Raw genomic sequence first — 19493 nt, forward strand, 5'->3', positions numbered from 1 at the left:
TGAGACAGAGTCTCACTATGTCGCCCTCGGTAGAGGGCTGTGGCATCACAGCTCACAGCAACCTCAAACTCTTGGGCTTAAGTGAGTCTCTTGTCTCAGCCTCCCAAGTAGTTGGGACTACAGGCATCCACCACAACACCTGGCTAATTTTTGGTTGTAGTTGTCATTGTTTGGCAGGCCTGGCCCAGGCTGGAACCCACCACCTTCAGTGTATGTGGCCAGGTGCCCTAGCTGCTGGGCTACAGGTGCCAAGCCGACCAGAGGGAATTCAGGTTGCGGGTAGAATTGAGGCTGCTAATCAGATAACTTTGAGATGGGAGATTATCCTAGATGTCAGGGAGGGACCACTGTAATCACAAGGAGCCAGAAGAGGGAGAACTGGAGAAGGATTTAATCTGCTATGGCTTTCTTGGAGAAAAAGGGCCCTCAGTCCAGAAACTGGAGAAGGATTTAATCTGCTATGGCTTTCTCTATGGAGAAAAAGGGCCCTCAGTCCAGAAACTGGAGAAGGATTTAATCTGCTATGGCTTTCTCTATGGAGAAAAAGGGCCCTCAGTCCAGAAACAAGGGTAACATCCAGAAGCTGGAAAAATGCAAGGGAATAATTATTCTATTTTGTAGAGCCTCCACAAGGAAGGTAGCATTGCAATTTTAGACTAGTTAGACACATTTCAAACTTCTGATTGCCAGAATTGTAAGATAACAAATTTGAGTTGTTTTAAACCACTAAGTGGCAATTTGTCAGACTGTCAATAGGAAACTTATAATGGTAGGAGTATGCTAGGAATGTGCCTGGTCATATCAACATCTTTCTAGAGTATCATTTAAAGCATTATTTTAATATTAAGCATGTGAAATAGAATGAAAATTTACCATTAACTTTGAAGGGAAGCACAGGATTTCAGAATTTCCATTTGGGAGCTGTTTCAAGCCCTGTGCCCCATTCCCCTCTCCTCCACTGCCAGATGGAAGTGTTTACAAGTTTATCTCAGAGCTGTAAGCAGTGATGACTAGGCTGCCACCATTCTCATTCCTAGAGAATGTTGCATGTAGGTCTTTCTTTTAACTTAATATTTTAAAATCCACATCTCCAAAGATGCGATCATTAGAATTTTATTTACAGATTCAAAAATACTGTGTGTCAGAGGATGATAATACCTAATATTTTACAATCCGTCCACAGCACGTCTTTATTTGGGGCTTAGGACAGTCTTGTGAAGAAAGCTTGTTGTCCTCACTGGTCAGAGGAGGAAGCTTGTGGGGTTTGTCCAAGGTCATGAGGATGGAGAGGCTGTGGTGACAAGGATTCCTTAGTTTGTGTCCGTGCATTCAGTGCTCTTTCCATGCAGCAGGTGACTGCCAGGCACATCACTGAAGGGCTTTCTCTGGGGCAGACCACTTAGGAACCAGTCCAAACTCACTGGGCTGCCACAGTGTTAGCACCGAACTGGCACAGCCCCTGAGCTTGCACAGCTGCACGGAGGCTGTCCTGGTTTAGGTGTCGATGCTTTCATTCTGACTGTGACACCGTAACCTGCCCCTTCTCCTCCTATGATGGGGCCTGTTCTCATGAAAGGATCACTTTGACAAAAGAGAGCACAGACGATATGCAAGAGTGGGACAGGACTTCCGATAACAGCCGAGACCATCTGTCACTGTGGCCGGGGTGCTGCTGGCTCAAACAGGGAGCATAAAGCGGTGGGGCTGGAGTCTCTCACTCTCCTCTGGGGTCAAGATCAGAGACCCTCTTCTGCTTTTTCTCAACAGCCTTCTTCTCACTTTCCAGCAGCAGATTAGCAGGGCCCCAGTATCGGAAGCCACAGTTCTGTTTTTGCCATCAGACTCTTGTGCCTAGTCATAGAGGGTTTTGTTTTGTGTGGATTTATCATTAACATGAACATTAACATTTTTTTTCCTTTTTTACTACAGAGAGGATATTTTTCCTTTTCCATTATCTCTCTCTCACTCAGTTCAGGGTCTGTACTTTCTATCATCTTTTTCAAAACATCTTTTCAAAGATGCCCCTCTCTGACCACCTCCGTATTATAACTATCAGCCTTTCACAGTCCCATTGTTTTTACTCTCCACCTTTTTACCCCCCTCTAGTCACATATTTGTAATACTTCTCACATCTAAAATATTGCATTTTTTTTTCATTTTTTCCCTGCCTCTCCTACCCAGAACATTAGTAGGGGCAGGTGTGATGTCTCCCTTGTTCACTGTTGCAGGCCTGGTGCCTGCACAAGTGCCTGGTGCAAAGCAATGCTCAGTAAATATTTGTTGAATGACCTGTTGAAATTTTTTTTTTAATTATCATAAGGGTACATCCGATTAGGATTGTTTGCATTTGTAAGGTAAAGCCTGAGTTATGAATTGCTGAATTCTTTTATGTCTCATGCAACCCTGGGCCGGCCATAGAAAAGACCCTAATGAGATAAAAATCAAGGAGCCATAAGGAGGGAGATAAAACTCTTAAGTTGCTTGTGTTGTGGTCAACGTTTCTAGTTTTTGATTGAATGATTGGGAGAAGGACATGGACAGGGAAGTGTCAGAAGCATCCAGTCAGTACTGCTCTAAGACCCTGGAATGAAGTTCCCAAGCAGTGTCAGCTGGTCCCAGGGCAAGAGTCCTCACCTACCTGGACCTCCCTCCTCGAGAAAGAAGTGGAGGCAATCACACGTGAGCTCCAGCCTGCTCAGATCACAGTCACCTAAGAAATGCAAAGTCTTCCTTTAATTTATTTAGTTAATTGGGGGATAGAGATTGGAGACAATGCTCTGAATCTGTTTTTTGAGATCCACTGATTTGTTATAAGTTTGTTCCCAAAACTGGTAAAAGAACAATTGAATAGATCCATCTGTATCCCAGTGACCTTGTTTACTTCTATTTTCACAGCTTTTGTCCTTCTGGAAAACTTCCAGTTATTGTTTAAGATCTAAATCAAATGTCTCCTCCTCTATGAAAGTTTCCCTGAATCATTCCACAGAGAGATTATTCAGGGCCTCTCGGTGCTATCATCATTGCTACCATTGGTCTCATCATCCTGTTCATTTCAATAACCATGTTTGTTATTAGATCTGTTATTAGACCTTCCTTTGTGAGATACTATTCAATTATACATGTTTTGTCTTCATTCAGGCACTCTGATTGTTCTGAAACATCCCTATCCAAGAAAAGTGGAAGAACCTTCCATTTATGAATCTGTCCGGGTTCACACAGCAATGCAGACAGGAAAAACAGAAGATGACCTCGTGCCCACTGCGCCTTCTGTGAGTGCCCATTGATTGGACTGCAAGCTCTCTCATTGCCTGAAAGCACTCAAGGGCAATAAAAGTTCATTTGTGGACATAAAATTTCCAGCTTGGGATGTAAAATTTAGAAAAAAATATAAGATTTGAAGTCTGCAACTCAGTTCATCTGGTCCAGGGTAAATCATAAAAAATACAATGCAATACTGATAGGATTTTAAATATTTAGAAAATGACCTTAGTTAACCAAAACAAGTTTTTGGAAGAATGGGCATGAGATGTTTCTGTTCACATAGCTGACTAAATAGTTATTCTTCAATAATATTCTTCAGTGAAGAAAACTTTTGTTTTTTACATTTCAACTATCTCTGGAAGAAAAAAATATTTACCACCTTTACTATAAAAACATGGGTGTTAATTTTTTGGAAGCATTTTTTCCCTTCACTGACCGAAGTACACAGACAGAAAACATTTGCACTTGTTTGTAGCCCGAGCCATTGTTGGTTTTCAGTGCAACTGGGGCACTCATTGTCCTTCTGCGAGTCCATTTGTGTTTGTTCTGCCAACTGTGACTCTGCAAAGATTTCTCTCCAGCACCTCCTTCCTTCATTATCCTCGGGGCCCTTCTATTCATTGTTTCTTTCTTGTTTGCTGACAACTTCTGGTATAAGAAATCTGGATTTGTATAAATGATGGAGATGACAATACTAAATGAAATGTCAAGAAAAATCCTAGATAGCAATCATTAATTGCTCTTTCAAAATAATCAGTTGAAGACATTGAGCTACAAATGGTATTAAAATTAGTGTGGGCTTTTGTCTCTGTAGGCCTTTTTCCTACCCTGCCACCAGAGAGATCTCTCTTAAAAAGCAGACAGCACGTGAGCTCCCTGGTTAACAGCCTTCCGTGGTGTCCTTGGTGCTCACGGGCTCCCCTGGGCCCTGCTCGCCTCTCTGACCTCATCCCATACTACTCCCACATTCTGCTGTGACACTGTCTCTCTCAACAATGTGCATTTCTCTGAGTGTGCGCTTTCCCCCTCCTTCCCTCTGAAGTGCTACAAACACCATTTCATCCCTCAAGACCAGCATGAGGGGTCGGAATCTTCCAGGATGCCCTCCTGGACCCCACTAGCTTCTTTTTATATGCCCTTCTTCTGTGCTCCAGAGTGCACTCTGTCTGCCTTTGTCCTAGAATTACAATGCTGTAGGCTAACTGTGGCGGTTGTCTTTGTAGCTTACAGCCTAGCCATGTTCAGGGCACATCTTACATTTTGCTCCCATGCTGCCATTCCTCAAAAATAAAAATCCTTAGCCAGCATGGTGGCGTACACCTGTAATCCCCTCCCCCTTGGGAGGCCTAGGTGGGAGCATCTCCTTATTTAGGCCAGGAATTTTTTCTTTTTTTCGAGACACACTATGTCACCCTCAGTAGAGTGCAGTGATGTCACAGGTCACAGCAACCTCAAACTCTTGGACTTAAGCAATTCTCTTGCCTCAGCCTCCTGAGTAGCTGGGACTACAGGTGCCTGCCATAATGCCCAGCTATTTTTTTGTTGCAGCTGTCACTGCTGTTTAGCAGGCCTGGCTGGGTTCGAACCTGCCAGCCTGGGTGTATGTGACTGGCACCCTACCAACTGGGCTACCCTCACTGCCCTAGGCCAGGAATTTGAGGCTAGCCTGGGCAACATAGCAAGCCCCCCATATCTAGAAATATTAAAAAAAAAAATTTAGCTGGGCATGGTGGCACACACCTGTGGTCCCAGCTACTCAGGATGCTGAGATAGGAAGATGACTCAAGCCCAGGAGTTGGAGGTTACAAAGAGCTACGATAGTGCAACTGGACTCCAGCCTCTGTGACAGAGCAACACCCTGTCTCTGAAAAATACAGTAAAATAAAATAAAATAGTAAATTCCTGGAAATTGAGAAAGATATTTTGACTTTGTTAGAGTTGGGGGAGGAAGCTTCATACCTCAAAACTTGAGAAATTTAGGAAAGCAAGATGATAAATAATCCAGTAGCAAAAGAGGCTAATGAGCAGATCACCACCTGCCCTCTAACGAATTCTTGCTTTCCAGTTGACCAGTCCCTTTATAGTTTCCTCTTTACTTGTCCTTGCCCACCACCAATCACTGCAACATCTCTTTCATTTGCACTTTGAGCTTAATTTCACATTCTCCTAAATATCTCCACTCAAGGTCAGGCAAACCATTCCCTACTAAATGCGTCCTTTGTCAATAGTAAAATGTAGATAATACCTACTTTGCAGAGTTGGTGTGAGCATCAGATAAAGCACACATAGGTAGAAATAGGCCTCTCTACTAGATCAGATTTACCTCCTTTGCTCACTCCAGGTATCATATGGATGCATCTGCCCCAGTATCTAAATATGGCAGCACATAGAAGGGTTCTTTATAAGGGAGCAATTAAAATAGCAGTGAGTGATTAGTCAAGAATGACTGATCTGGCTCAGCATCTGTAGCACAGTGGTTACAGTGCCGACCATGTGCACCGAGGCTGGCAAGTTCGAACCCATCCTGGGCCAGCTAAATAACAATGACAACTACAACAAAAAAAATTAGCCAGGCGTTATGGTGGGTGCCTATAGTCCCAGCTACTTGGGAGGCTGAGGCAAGAGAATCGCTTAAGCCCAAGAGTTGAAAGGTTGCTGTGAGCTATGAGGCCATGGCACTATAATGAGGGCAACATAGTGAGACTCTGTCTCAAAAAAAAAAAAAAAAATGGAATGACTGAACTCACATCATGTAATGAGAAGCCCATGCTGTTTATAGTGTATCAATATGAAAAGAAAGTAGCTATAAAGGCTTTCTGGTAGACACGAAATGTCTCTCATTATTTCTCACTATGGAATCACTGGTGACTAGATCAGCATGGCTGAAAAAAGGATTCTGGTCTGACCAGAATGCTCTCGTCCTTCACTGAACACTCAGACTTCCTTGGGTACCCCAAATGGCCCCATGTTGTGGTACCTCTGTTTCCAACCTGGGAGTTCTGAGGGTTTTCAGACTTCTGCTTTCTCTTTTGGGATGCAGTTATTGCATAGCTCCAGCAGTGGAGGAAGAGAATTGAAAGAACTTCTCAGTTGAAGTGAAAATGAAAGATGTCCCATTGCCCAGAAATGCAGGTGGTTGTGTAAAACTGTTTAACATTCTTAGGCAATGGCGTTTGGGGAAATTACTATTTTATAAACAAGGTAGAATTGACTTCCTGAGATAGGGTTTAGTTAATTAATGGATTAATTAATTTAGAAGCAGGGTCTCACTCCATCACCTGGTGTAGAGTGGAGCAGCATAATCACAGCTCACAGCAACTTCAGACTGCTGGGCTCCAGTGATCCTCCTGGGCTGCTAGCCTCTTGAGTAGCTGGGACTACAGGCATATACCATCTGGCTAATTGTTTTATTCTTATTTTGGTAGGAATGATGTCTTATATATTGACCAGGCTGGTCTTGCACTTCTGGCCTCAAGAGAGTCTTCCCTCTCTGCCTCTCAAAATGCTAGGATTATAGGCATGAGCTACCATGTCCAGCCTAATTAATTTATTATGTAAACTTTATTAAAAGTGCCTCTAAGAGAATCAGCATTGTTTGTTTTAATCACTGGGAGTTTGGCAGCAAATTAGGCAAAGACTTTCCCTTCACTGGGCTCACGTTCTAGTGGGGGATTACAGACAATAATCAATGTATTACTATAATACCAGATAGTAATAAGTCATAAACAGAAAAAGTAGAATAAAGGAAGAAGAGAGAAGAAGGGGAAGCCTCTCTGAGGAGGTAATGTCTGATCAGAGACTTCACTGAAGGGAAGGAGAGACTCATGTCAAGATGTGGGCGCTAAATTCAGATGTCTCAAAGGCCTAAATTCAGATGTCTCAAAGGCCAGAAAGAAGATCAAGATGACTGAAGGAAGTGAGCTAGAGAGAAAGTGGTGGAAGATGAGATAATTGAGGTAAGGAGAGGCCAGGTCATGTAAGGCAATGCAGTTCTTAAACAGCAGTACCTTCCAGCTGAGTGTTGAGAAATTTATGAGAATGTATTAGTTGGCAAAATGCTCGGGGCGCTACTAGCATTAGTGGATGTTAAGAACCACAAAGAGCCTGATAATTCATCCTAGTGCAAGCCAACACATTACCCTGCCACAGTTTCAGGGATGTTGATGTTGATGGAAGACACAAGACTTTTGAGTCAGAGATGCAAGATAGTTTGTTACTCACAGCAATAGGAGTAGCCAGAATATTAGAATTGGTGCCAAGTTGTAATTCCCCGAGGGCAATATTAAAAGGGCCAGGGGATACCCGTAGTGACTTACCTTACAAGAGAGAAACCCTGAGCCTAGAAAACTCAAGTCTGTGTTTTGCTCTAGAGCAGTGGTTCTCAACCTTCCCAATGCCGTGACCCTTTAATACAGTTCCTCATGTTGTGGTGACCCCCAACCATAAAATTATTTCTTTGCCCTAGAGAGAGACATTATTTCTATCTTCCAAGGCTGTCTGTTATACAAATGTGCTTTTAAAATTGGTTTGTAAAAATAGCTGTTAGTGCCTTGCTCATAAGACATATAGAAACAAAAGAGACCCATAGAGAATTGTTTCCCAATTCCCAGTTGGTTCAGGATCATGGAGGATAAATATCCTGTGATTCATGGTGAGGAATGATTCTGCCAAGACCATGTGTTTTTTACATGTTATAACATGAAAGGTCTTGTAGCAAAGATAAAGAATTTATTTTTGTACTAAATGATGGTAAGAAATTATAAGAGAGTTTTGAGTAAGTTTTTAAATCTTTAAAAAAGGTTCTTCTCACTGCTAAGTGGTAAATAGAATGAGGGAAAAGTTGGAGGCAAAGAGAGGAATTACGAGGCTGTGACAGGTAAGAGGGGGTAGTTGCTAAACCTGGAGAGAAGGGAGCAGAAGAGCTGGTAATTAAGATGTGGGGAAGGAGGAAAAGCCAGTCAACTTTAGGATGTGTTTTGAAGGTAGAAGAGATGAGACTTACTGATGGGTCGAATGTGATTTGTGAAGGAAGAACAGTAGGATAGATAGTCCTGCCATTTCTTGAGATGGGTTTGGAGTATGGGAAAGAGGAGTTCTGTTCTGGACATGTTAAGTGTGAAATGCCAAGAACTCTAACGACTGGCAGAGAGAACCTGAAATCCTGTGTTTCAGGTTCCTGACATAGACCAGGTCCTATCTAAAATGTCAGTTTCCTTAGCTTCCTTCCCTTTTGTGGTATTTGACAGTTTTAACAACTCCTTCCTTCTAAAAATTCTGTTTCTTTTGCTTCTGCAAACATCTTTCTGCCTTTACTCTGTAATCTCTGACACAGTTCATAGTTCCTCTTCTTGGACACCTTCCTTGCATATTGGCCTTTTCCAGTATTTTGTTCTTGAAGCTCTTCTCACTTCACATTTTGGTGTTTATCCTTCCAATCTTTTTCTTGAATGTATACATATGTATGCACACATCCATATGTAACATAATGAGCTCCTCACTACAGACAGAGCTATCATGGGCCTGTTTCATTAATTATATGTTATAAATATCGTCCATGTCATCACAAAGTTTTCTAAAACACCACTAAATAAATTCCATTATTTGGGTGTATCAGTTTATTTAATCCTATATTCTATTTTTACATGCAATTTTTTTTAATTTGAATTGCTTCCAAAGTTGCAGCATAATTGCAAGCCTAGTGCAAAGAGCTCTGCTTTTCCTGAGCCCTTTGACAGTCAGTTGCTGCACGGTGCCCCATCAGTGTGTGTTTCCCACCAGCAAGGACCCTGGTTGGCCACATAGATCATTCAAGCTTGAAAATTAACAGTGATATCTTGGCACCATCCCACCCACAGGTCTCATTGGAGTTTCACCAGTTTCTCCCAAAAACATCCTTTTAGAGCAAAAGGACCCAGTCCCCAGTGACGAGCTGCCCTATTTTATTTCTTCTCTGCAGAGCTCTTCACTCTGGAACACACCTCCCCGGGTTCTCCTTAATGCTGAGACACTTCTGAAACCTTAAGTCCAGCTATTTTGTAAATTGTTCTTCAATTCTGATTTGTCTGATGTTGAATCATGATTAGATCTGGGTTTTGCATTTTCATAGAATTTCCACAAAAGTGATTTCTTTGCACGTCTCCCTGTGTCCGCTCACGCAGAACATGATTTCAATTCCTCCATTATGGTGTTTTTGATACTGAAGTGGTGCCTGCCAAGTCTCTTCACTCTAAAATCATTCTATGTCCTGAGTTATTAATACATATCTGGGGAGAGGTTGAGAGTATGTAAACATCCTATTCCACATTTAGCTTTTATCCACCAATTTTAGATTCATTGACATTTCTTGGCTGCTTTAATCATTGCTACTATTACTGCAAATCAGTGATTCTCTGATTCTATTATTACTTTTATATGTATTGGTTTTAATTCTACTATAAGGAAAAGCTTCCTATCTTCTGCATTTATTCAATCATTAATATTTACATTGAACAGTTATGGTCATGACTGTCATTATTTATTTTGATCCTTCCAATTTTCCCACTTTGGCCAGTCAGAGCCTTGTCAGGGTGGCATCTGTGTTCATATGGCCTCATTCATAATTCTTAGAGAAGATTCTTACTTTCTGTCACAGCAAGATGTTTCAGGCTTTTCTTGTACTTTCCTTATGCCCAGCTCTAGGATCAGCTATTTCTCCAAGAAATTTTTTCTTTTCTTCTGCAGAATGGTACTTTACAAATCAACATCTGGGTATACTAGTTGCTTAAAGCTATTGAGCTGTTACTCTTTCAGCCCACTCAGCAAGCAGAGCTAAGATGTGTGTTTGTATCTATACATGTATACGTACACGACACACACAGGTGCACATGAGTTCACACTGGTCCTGCGTACCTCCAATGCTAACCTGGCACTGCAGGTGCGGCCAGCCTCCCCACTTTGCACACTTGTAGCTCCTTTCTCCCAAAGTGGGGAGTGTGGATCCCATCACCCTCAGTACAATGTTTGCATTTTCATTGTCATGCCACCCCCCATTTGTGCTTCTTTACCCACACCCTGCCCTTTGGGTGGAAAGCTTCACACCCTGCCAGGCTTTAACTCCTTGAACTAAGCTGCTGCCACCACCATCCACAGATGCTCCCTGTATCTTGCCTGGGCTCCACCACCCTGCACCAAGGTGAGGTGCCCTTCACACCTCACACCGGTGCTGACCTTAATTTACCCACCTGATTACTTTTGACTACATTAAGGCAGGAGGGCAAGCCAGGCAGGAAGGCAGGACAGCCTACCTTTCATTTCTAAGGCTTTAGGTTGTATCCCACCTGGGGTTCTTATAAACATCTCTCTTGTCACAGATTATTGCATTTTTTAAAGATAAATCTGCTATATATCACTTAATGTCTTATATCCTGAAACCCTAAATAAAAGTAATAGGCTCAGGTTTAGCCTCTATAAGATTCCATTTATCTATCCAAACCTTAGAAAAATACTAATAGTATATTGTTGGGAAGGAGGTAAGGGGAAGTGCGCAGCAGTGCTCATTAGCTTCATTTCAGTGATTAATTCTACCAGGGTCTTCTATATGGACAACCTTTGCCTTTAATTTTTTTTTGTCTCTACAGACATTAACCTGCAAAACCTACTTTTGCAATTCTGTAATACAATGCCTCAACTCAGTTCAGCTGGTTCAATTCTCTAATGTCAAAATAAATCAAACTGAGTATTTGACATCAAATTCACCAATATTGTTTGACATTATCTAAAGGAACACTTGTGTATTTTGTTCTTACTTTTATGCCAGAAGAATTTTAAAAGAAACAATTTTACATTATTTCTTGCTTTAACTCTTTTTACTGTGGTGGTGGTGGTGGTGCTTTCATTTATTTTTTTTTTTTTTTTACAGTTTTTGGCCAAGGCTGGGTTTGAACCCGCCATCTCTGGCATATGGTGCCCTACTCCTTTGAGCCACAGGCACTGCCCTGGTTCCTCTTTTTATTTGGTAGAGAGAATTCACCTCAGGAAAAACATACTCTGGAAACTCCCATAAAAAGAACCTTGACATCATCCGAGTCATTTCCCAGTTTTTATTAACTTCTTTTCTTGCTCAGACATGTTATGACATCATATTAGAAAACATTAGAATTCAGTTCCTTGACGTCAGGGTGCTCGTCCTATGCAAATTCTATTCACAAGCTTCCCCACCATTCCTTGTTTTTTATAGATGCTAGCTAAGTGTGTGATATTGTTGTCATCTCGGAATGAATGATGTGATTTTAAAGAAGCCACTCATTCTAATTTCAAATCTCTGTTGAATAAATCAGCTGTAAGTAAATCTGCAGTTCTGATAGTCTGTCTCTCCGAGATAGACAGTCTCTCAAAGGAGAGTCTGGGTGGGGAAAGAAGAGAGTCTGGGTGGGAAAAATAGGTGGGGAAGAAGATTAGGTGATAATGTAAGTGTTGGAAATTCTCTTTCTCAGGTACCCTCTTAAAAATTCACAAAGCGTATCAGTGTAGTACAGAGTCTGGGACGCCTCCAGCTTAAAAAAAAAAAATCCTTTTATTTTCTTAATCCAGTTTCCCAGATGTATTGACCATCCATGGGCGTGCACATGCCAGCTCAGGTGCTGATACTGTTGCCACCCTCCAAGGGCTGGCTTTCACATGACACCTTGTGACAAACACAGACTTTCCTAAGTGAGATGATGTGGTTTGTTGTTTGCAAATTGCTCCCTGGAGTTAGGAGAGAGCTTTTCAGTTAGTTGTTGCCCCTTGCCACCGAATCACACCAGTAGATCCATTCTGAAAACTCGCTCAGAGCTCATTGAAGACTCTCAAGTGCTCAGGTGAAAAGTGAATGATGGTTATTTAAAAGAAATCTAAGGCAAACTTGTTCTTCATTTTAAAACAGGACAGAAATAGAAAGAAAACATCATGTTGTGATAGTTCTGGCTTCACCCAGTCCTTTTCTTTTTCAGCTGGGCACCAAAGAAGGCTACCTCACCAAGCAAGGGGGCCTGGTCAAGGTAAGGAAGTGTGGTTTGCTCATGCCAGCCGCAGAAAACAAGAACGGGGCCGTGCGGCTGCAGTTCTCATCTTGACCGTTTTTCTTTTACCTACTTATATAACATTTACCTGTTTCAAGAGTTTATTTTATGTCATTTTTGTCAAAATTCTGGAAAATGACTTGAATATTCTTTGCAAAGCCCTGCATGAGCATAGCCTATAGTTAATTTACAAGAAAACATATAATTCTTTTAATGAAATAATTGAGAAGTTAAAAAATTAACTCTAGAACATTTCGTTCCTTTACTTTTTTTAAAGAAAAGAAGAAGTGAGAATTGTCTAAAGTGTTTACCTAAAGGTAGACCAAAAACATCACTGGCGCTAATGAAACTGTTCTGATATCCACAGAATGACACAATTTAGGACTTTGCAGGTTTATGGTATCCCACTGTTCCCCAATTACGTGATTGTACCTTTAAAGTTCCTCTATTTCAATGTGCCAAGACCTACATAGAATGTGTCTGCTCCTTCCTGTTTTAAGAGTCAGTGCACTTAATCTCACCAGTACCAGTCTGCTTGGAATCAACCTGATCTTTTTGCTCTCTGTGTCCCTAGTAGATTGGATGCTCTCTGAGGAGTGACATAATTTATGTTCATAGAATACTTATTTTTAAGTCCTCTGTTACTTCTTTTAACTGAGCACAGTGACACCCAGGACAGATTAGGGCTCCCCTAGTATATAAGAGCCTGCAACAACAGTTTGTACCTCCAATGCTGTGCAATTCTTAGACAAGAATATTGTATGGTTCATTGTTTCTAAATCTTGCTTTGCTTATGTGTAAGATAAGAATGCTAATATTTGGTATTGTTGTATAAGGATCAGCTATAATACATATAAACCTCCGAGGATAGTACATGATCTATGTAGGTGCTCAAAAAACACTATTTTATTATAGAGTTAATAAAATTGAAATTTTAGTGGTTTGTTATAAATCACCTTGAATATTTATGATAGACTTTTTATTTTGATGTAAAAAATAAGCTAGTGATATCTCTGGTTCATTGTGAACTTAATGTATGTAATTAATTTTTGTAGATATTTTGAAACTTATTTCTCAGAAATAACTCATGATTTTTTTCAGGGATATTACATCTAACTTTTTAGATTTTTTTTAAAGCTATAATCTCTCTTTTTTTTATTAAGTCATCTACACATAGATCATGAATACATTTATGCATATGTGGGGTACAATGTGTTCTTTTTTTATGCAATCTGACATGCTTACATCAAAACAATCAACATAGCTTTCGCCTCATTTACTTGATTATTGTGTTAAGACATTTATGTTCTACTCTTGACAGATTTGATTCGTACCTTTGCAATATGCTCCGTAGTTAAGGTCCCGCCATTTACCCTCCCTCTATCAAACCTCCCCCCTCCCCTAGTAAATTATCTAGTTTAAATATTGCATTCCTGTATCCAAAACCTGTGTGTTTTAATAATTTTATTTTTTTTTCTCTCAGACCTGGAAAACAAGATGGTTCACTTTGCACAGAAATGAACTGAAATACTTCAAAGACCAGATGGTGAGAAATATGACAATACATTTTCCCTTTAAAATCAACTCTCTAGGTGAAAGAACTATCTGCCCTTAAAATCTCTGAAATGGTCCTTATGTCTGCCTGAAACACCAACAAATGATTGGACTATATGAGTTCTTGAGTCCTGATAAATGCAGAAATCTTTAGCAAAGATGATTTGAGCTATATGTCAGACATCGCTCTCTTGGAGTGGTGTAACCATAGCTCCTCAAGGCACAAAATTCCTTGTGATTGGGCCAATGGAATTGTTCTCTTGCCACAGTTTATTAACTGCCACTAAGCAGCAATTTCCCCCTTCATTAAAAATCAGTATGTCCACTTCCCAAACCCATTTTATTCATCCTATTTAAAATTATTAATTTTTATTTTCCTTATGCAAAATTTCCGAGAAGGTAGAAGTTTAAAAATTGTGAGAAGATATGACTCTCATGTTTTAAAATTCATTTTAATCAAATATAAATTGATAAAGGCAATCTCTTCATTCCCAGTTTCATAAAAGGCTAATTTCAAAACCAGGAGGAGGGGTGGCTTTTGTAATTTTTTCCTATTATGTATATTATTCCTCTTAGGAAAGGGAAAGTTGACATTTGTACCTAGTAAAACATTCATTAGGGGAATAAATGATTGACAAATTTGGGTGGGGTATTTTTATGATGGCATTTTTTTTTTTAAAGTCTCCAGAACCAATTCGGATCCTGGACCTAACGGAATGTTCAGCTGTACAATTTGATTATTCACAGGAAAAAGTAAACTGTTTTTGGTAAGTTGTTTCATAAAGGAAATGTCTAAAAGTCTTCTTGCTAACCACTTTATTTTAGTGAAGGAATGAAAGGCTCTATGTCCTAACGTCTACAGTGTGGGATGTGCACACATCTCAAGAGTGCTTCCAGCTGAGTGTGCCCACATCATACCGCATTTAAAGTGGCTGAAACAGTAGGTGGGTCAGCCGGCGATACTGAGTGTGCCATCATACTGCATTTAAAATGGCTGAAACAGTAGATGGGTCAGCCGGCATTGCGTTGTGCACTCAAGTATGACATCCATAAGAAGATGGCATTCACATTTTAGTCAGCTTTATTTCCTTGAGGATTCTTCCCAATTTTCAGTATAAATTTATTGACTCTAATGTTGAGTGATTTGTATTGTCATGGTAATTTATGGCAGCCGGCACAGAAATGTTTGTTCCAGTATAATGAGTATATTATGAAATTTTTCTAACTATAAGAAGTATCTTGAGATAAGAGTGTCTTATTTCTCACCATCTTTCATTCTAGAGTTTTTTGAGCATGCACAAATCGAAAGACCTAAATATCTATCAATACCTACCCTTCACCCTGTTGCCTCAGTTATTAGTACTTTGCCATGTTTGTGTTATCTTCTTTATCCACTTTTTTTTCTTTCTGAACCAATTGAAAGTAAGTTGCAACCATCATGGGCTTTACCCCTACGGACTTGAGTATGTATCTCCTAAGAATAAAAAAATCCCCTATAGAACTATAATATTATTATACCTGAGAAAATTAACATTAATGCTATAATTTCAACCAACAATAGGTATCTTTTTAAAATACACATAGGGGTGCCCTATGAGCTGGCAGTTTATTATCCTCTTTTTTTTTTTTTTGAGACAGAGTCTCACTTTATCGCCCTCAGTCGAGTGCAGTGGCATCACAGCTCACAGCAACCTCCAACTTCTGGGCTTAGGTGATTCTCTTGCCTCAGCCTCCCGAGAATTTATTATCCTCATAATAAAATATCAAGAGGCCAGTGGCCACCATGAGGTCAGTCCAATGTCTACAATTCTCTTGGCCTTTCTCCTGCCACCTACTTCAGGACCCAAGTGGCTCCATGTTTTCCATGAGACACAAAGAGAGATGTAGGAATGGTTTCAGCCACGTCTGTTCCTTTTTATCAGGAAAGCCACTGTTTCCCCAGAAATTCCCTATCAGATTCCCCTTATAACTCACTGGCCGAGACTGGGTGCCCTGACCATCCCGAACAGCAGGGGCGGCTAGAAAAAAGCAATAGTACAGTCAGAATTGGCTTTAACTAACCAGGATTTATTGCCTGGAATTCTGTTAGAAAAAGAAAGGGACAATCACCTGTATTAATAGGCAATTAATAATGTCCCCCAGAGGAAGAACCAATCAATTCCAGAAACTACTTTTATAGTGTATGTGCAATATTAGTATCACACATTCCCCACCACCATCCAATATCCCTCAACTTGATAGCACATCCAGGTTCCACCCTCCACACGCAGGGTCTTACCTCTTATCTAGTCAACATTAATTGCTAGTATCAACAAATCCGCTGCCTTGGCTTTAGGATACAGAAATCTTTCTGAAGGCATGGGCAAGATGTAACTTAGGGCTGACCTTATCACTCAAATGATTTTTGTCTATATAGTCAGAGACAGTCAAAAGAAGAACTAAAATACACCTAGGAAAAGGCTTTCATGCCCTTCAGAAGTTCACCTTCCCTCCAGCAGAGACTAACTCTGGGAAAGAAATAGGAAAAATAAGTAGTTGGGAAATCTTATTGTCTCTTTTCTTCTGTCCTAATTAGTGAAACCACCTACATCCACAGAAGACAGTTATCCTCATTGAAACAAACACAAAGTAGTTATTTTAGCAAACTCGCTCCCATCTGTCTTGTTTAGTCTTTGAATCACAGCACAGGTTCTGAACCATTTGAGTGATTAGCTGAACAAACATGTAGGAGAGAAACAACAAAAGGATCTGGGGCATCCTGGACATGTTTCTTTTTTGTCTGAGGCCTCATTAGACTCGCCCATGCTAACAACATGTAGCTCCACATATAACAAACATTAGAAGTTACTTACCAGGCCCTTTATCAACTCTTTTTCCCCTTGGAATATTCTAATTAGTATTCAGCTAATTAGTGTTCAGAGTGCCCCAAAATATATACACATTTTAAGCAAGGAAAAAAATGTATTACATTTGTAATACTCAAGTCACATTTGACTTCTACAGTTACAAGTGGGGCTCAACGTGACCTACATTTATCCTTTGTAATCAGTATTTATGGAGTATTAGAATTACTAACCGTGTGGAGTAGCTTACATTCTTTCTTTTATCTTATCAGCTTAGTATTTCCATTCAGGACATTTTATCTCTGCGCAAAGACAGGAGTAGAAGCTGATGAGTGGATCAAGATATTACGCTGGAAATTGGTGAGTTATAAAAATGCCTGAGAAATAACATGGTGATGATTTCAAAAATATTTCTGTTGAAAGAGTCAGACCATCTCCCCAAATCACAGAGACAGCTACTTGCAGGCTTATGCAGTAGTCTGTTCATTCTTCTGGGACATGGGAGAGACAGAGACAGGGCTGTAAATGAGAAAGAACAGAGCCCAATTCCGGCACAGCCTAAGCCTCAGACAAGCGCCCAGAATCTGTCAGTCATCACGTAAGGTGTGCAGGTCAGCCCAGTTTTGTCTAGAATAAGACATTTGGGACCAAGAGGTCTCACTGAGGAGAATTCACATATTTTTTTTTTTTTTTATCAGAAAAGCCTTTTAAATTGTCAGAGAAGGAGGTTTGCCAGAGGAACTTAGCCAAGTTTCCAGTTTGAGTGTCACTTTGTGCAGGTCAAGGACAAAATGTGCCTTATTTTATCTACTTTCTAAACACCCTCCAGGGGAAAACAAAGTACGCGTGATAAAATTTCCCAGTCTCACGTATTTTCTGCATTGTTGGCAAGTTAGGGTGTTGTTAGCCTACAACTTATCCTTAAAGCTTAGTAAAATTTCCTAGAAATACTACCATCTTGAAACCCTTGATGTTTTCAAAAAACATTTTTTCCTAATTAATTTTTTTGTGAAATTGATATATGAGTACTCTTTCAAAACTGAAAATCTTGGAAATTCCTTTCTAGATACTGAGACTTATGCTTTTGTTTGTCTTTTCAGTATAAAAATTAAATATGCCACCCATTTTGAAATTGTCCCAATTCAATTTAGTGGGGAAATACTTGCCATGTCAAACTTTTGCTCAGATATAATTTAATTTTTTATTCTTTCTATTTTGTAATTATCCAAGTGACATAAAATCATTATAAAAATAGATACAGTGTACATACTTTTCAACTTCTTCTTGTATAAATATTTAAATACAAAATTTAATTATCCTCTGGTGTTCTTTACCCTGTTGAACAAAATATTATAAACATCTTTCCACATGAATAATTTCAGAGCTGTATCTTCCTTTCAAATCATTGAATAATATTGTATTTTATGAATTACTACAAGTATTAGGCCAGTTCCCAATTTCTACATGTTTTAGCAATCACTTTATGTATCCTGAGCAAAAGACAGAAAACCAGATTAAAAACTTTGTAGGGAGCACATAACAATTTATACTTGCACGCCTCCCTTACCAATCAATTTGTCTTATTTTAAATTTGTTAAAAGCCAGAGTTCATTGTCTTAAATCATTGAATAATAGATACACTATGTGTGCTTTATTTCAGTCACAAATAAGAAAACAGCTCAGCCAAAGGGAAGGAACAATCCGATCTCAGTCGTTCATCTTTAAATAGCTCTTTCTTACCGAGTGAAGCCCTGGCCCAGGAGTATGGTGGAACGCTTGCTGATGCTGGGATCCGTAGCAGGCTTCGCACGGAAGCTGACTAAGGAACTTTCTCTAAAAACAAGTCAAAGGCAGATGCTGATTGGGACCCATGTGCCACATTTGCTGAGTCATGGAAAACTGCAGCTCTTTTAAGATGTTGCTGTCTCCTTGAGAATACCAAAGCAGATGTTGTATAGAAACTGATTAAACCACCACTCCAAGGTCTGCTCACTCTTAGGACACACAATGGAAGATGAAGGGCTTTTGTTTTCATTCTCTCTGGTCCCCAACCCTGTTGACATTAGGGGACCCACAGTTGACCAGAGTTCCACTCTGAGTCAGGGTCAGCCTGTGTGACACCAGGTTGTGCTACTCATCAAGGAGGAAAGAGTTGTATACTTGAGGCTTCAACGTCTTTAGAAGTCACATTGAGATAGCAAACATTTTGGGGGGACACATTTTTTTCTTCTTTCCCCCCTTCATACAAAAAACAAAAACAGTTCCCAAAACTAAAATGGAAAATATTTGTGGTATTCATTTTCTCTTTTTAAAAGGCTCAGAAGTATAATGGGCCCTTCATTTTTTTTGTTGTTGTTGTTGTTGGTTTTTTTGAGACAGAGACTCAAGCTGTCCCCCGGGTAGAGTGCTGTGGCATCACAGCTCACAGCAGCCTCCAACTCCTGGGCTCAAGCGAGTCTCCTGCCTCCGCCTCCCAAGTAGCTGGGACCACAGGCGCCCACCACAACGCCCAGCTATTTTTTGGTTGTAGCCATCATTGTTGTTTGGCGGGCCCGGGCTGGATTCGAACCCGTCACCTTAGGTGTATGTGGCTGGCACCTTAGCCACTTGAGCCACAGGCACCGAGCCAGACCCTTCATTTTTAATGATAAAAATGTGAGAGCTAAATGGGCAATAAGGCAGTACAATAAAGATAAATGAAGCACAATTTAAAAACATGTCTTTTGACCATTTGCACGGAAATATTTCAAGAGTGAGAACACATACATGGAAGGGTGAAAAAGTAGTAGATGACTTG

General features: G+C 40.2%; 1 protein-coding gene across 1 annotated transcript in view; it reads left to right on the forward strand.

The window, feature by feature from the left end:
* Nucleotides 1–18948, forward strand: part of DAPP1 (dual adaptor of phosphotyrosine and 3-phosphoinositides 1) — a 51831-nt gene extending 32883 nt beyond the window's left edge. The window contains exons 4-9 of the mRNA XM_012810559.1: nt 3139–3269; nt 12231–12278; nt 13783–13845; nt 14535–14620; nt 16969–17056; nt 18357–18948. Of these exons, the coding sequence (XP_012666013.1) occupies nt 3139–3269; nt 12231–12278; nt 13783–13845; nt 14535–14620; nt 16969–17056; nt 18357–18425 (485 nt within the window). The 3' untranslated portion in view covers nt 18426–18948. The remainder of the gene's footprint in view (nt 1–3138; nt 3270–12230; nt 12279–13782; nt 13846–14534; nt 14621–16968; nt 17057–18356) is intronic.
* The last annotated feature ends 545 nt before the right edge of the window (nt 18949–19493 follow it).

The sequence above is a fragment of the Otolemur garnettii genome, unplaced genomic scaffold, assembly GCF_000181295.1.
Source record: "Otolemur garnettii isolate 467f Iridium unplaced genomic scaffold, OtoGar3 scaffold00137, whole genome shotgun sequence".
In the NCBI taxonomy this organism is placed as follows: Eukaryota; Metazoa; Chordata; class Mammalia; order Primates; family Galagidae; genus Otolemur; species Otolemur garnettii.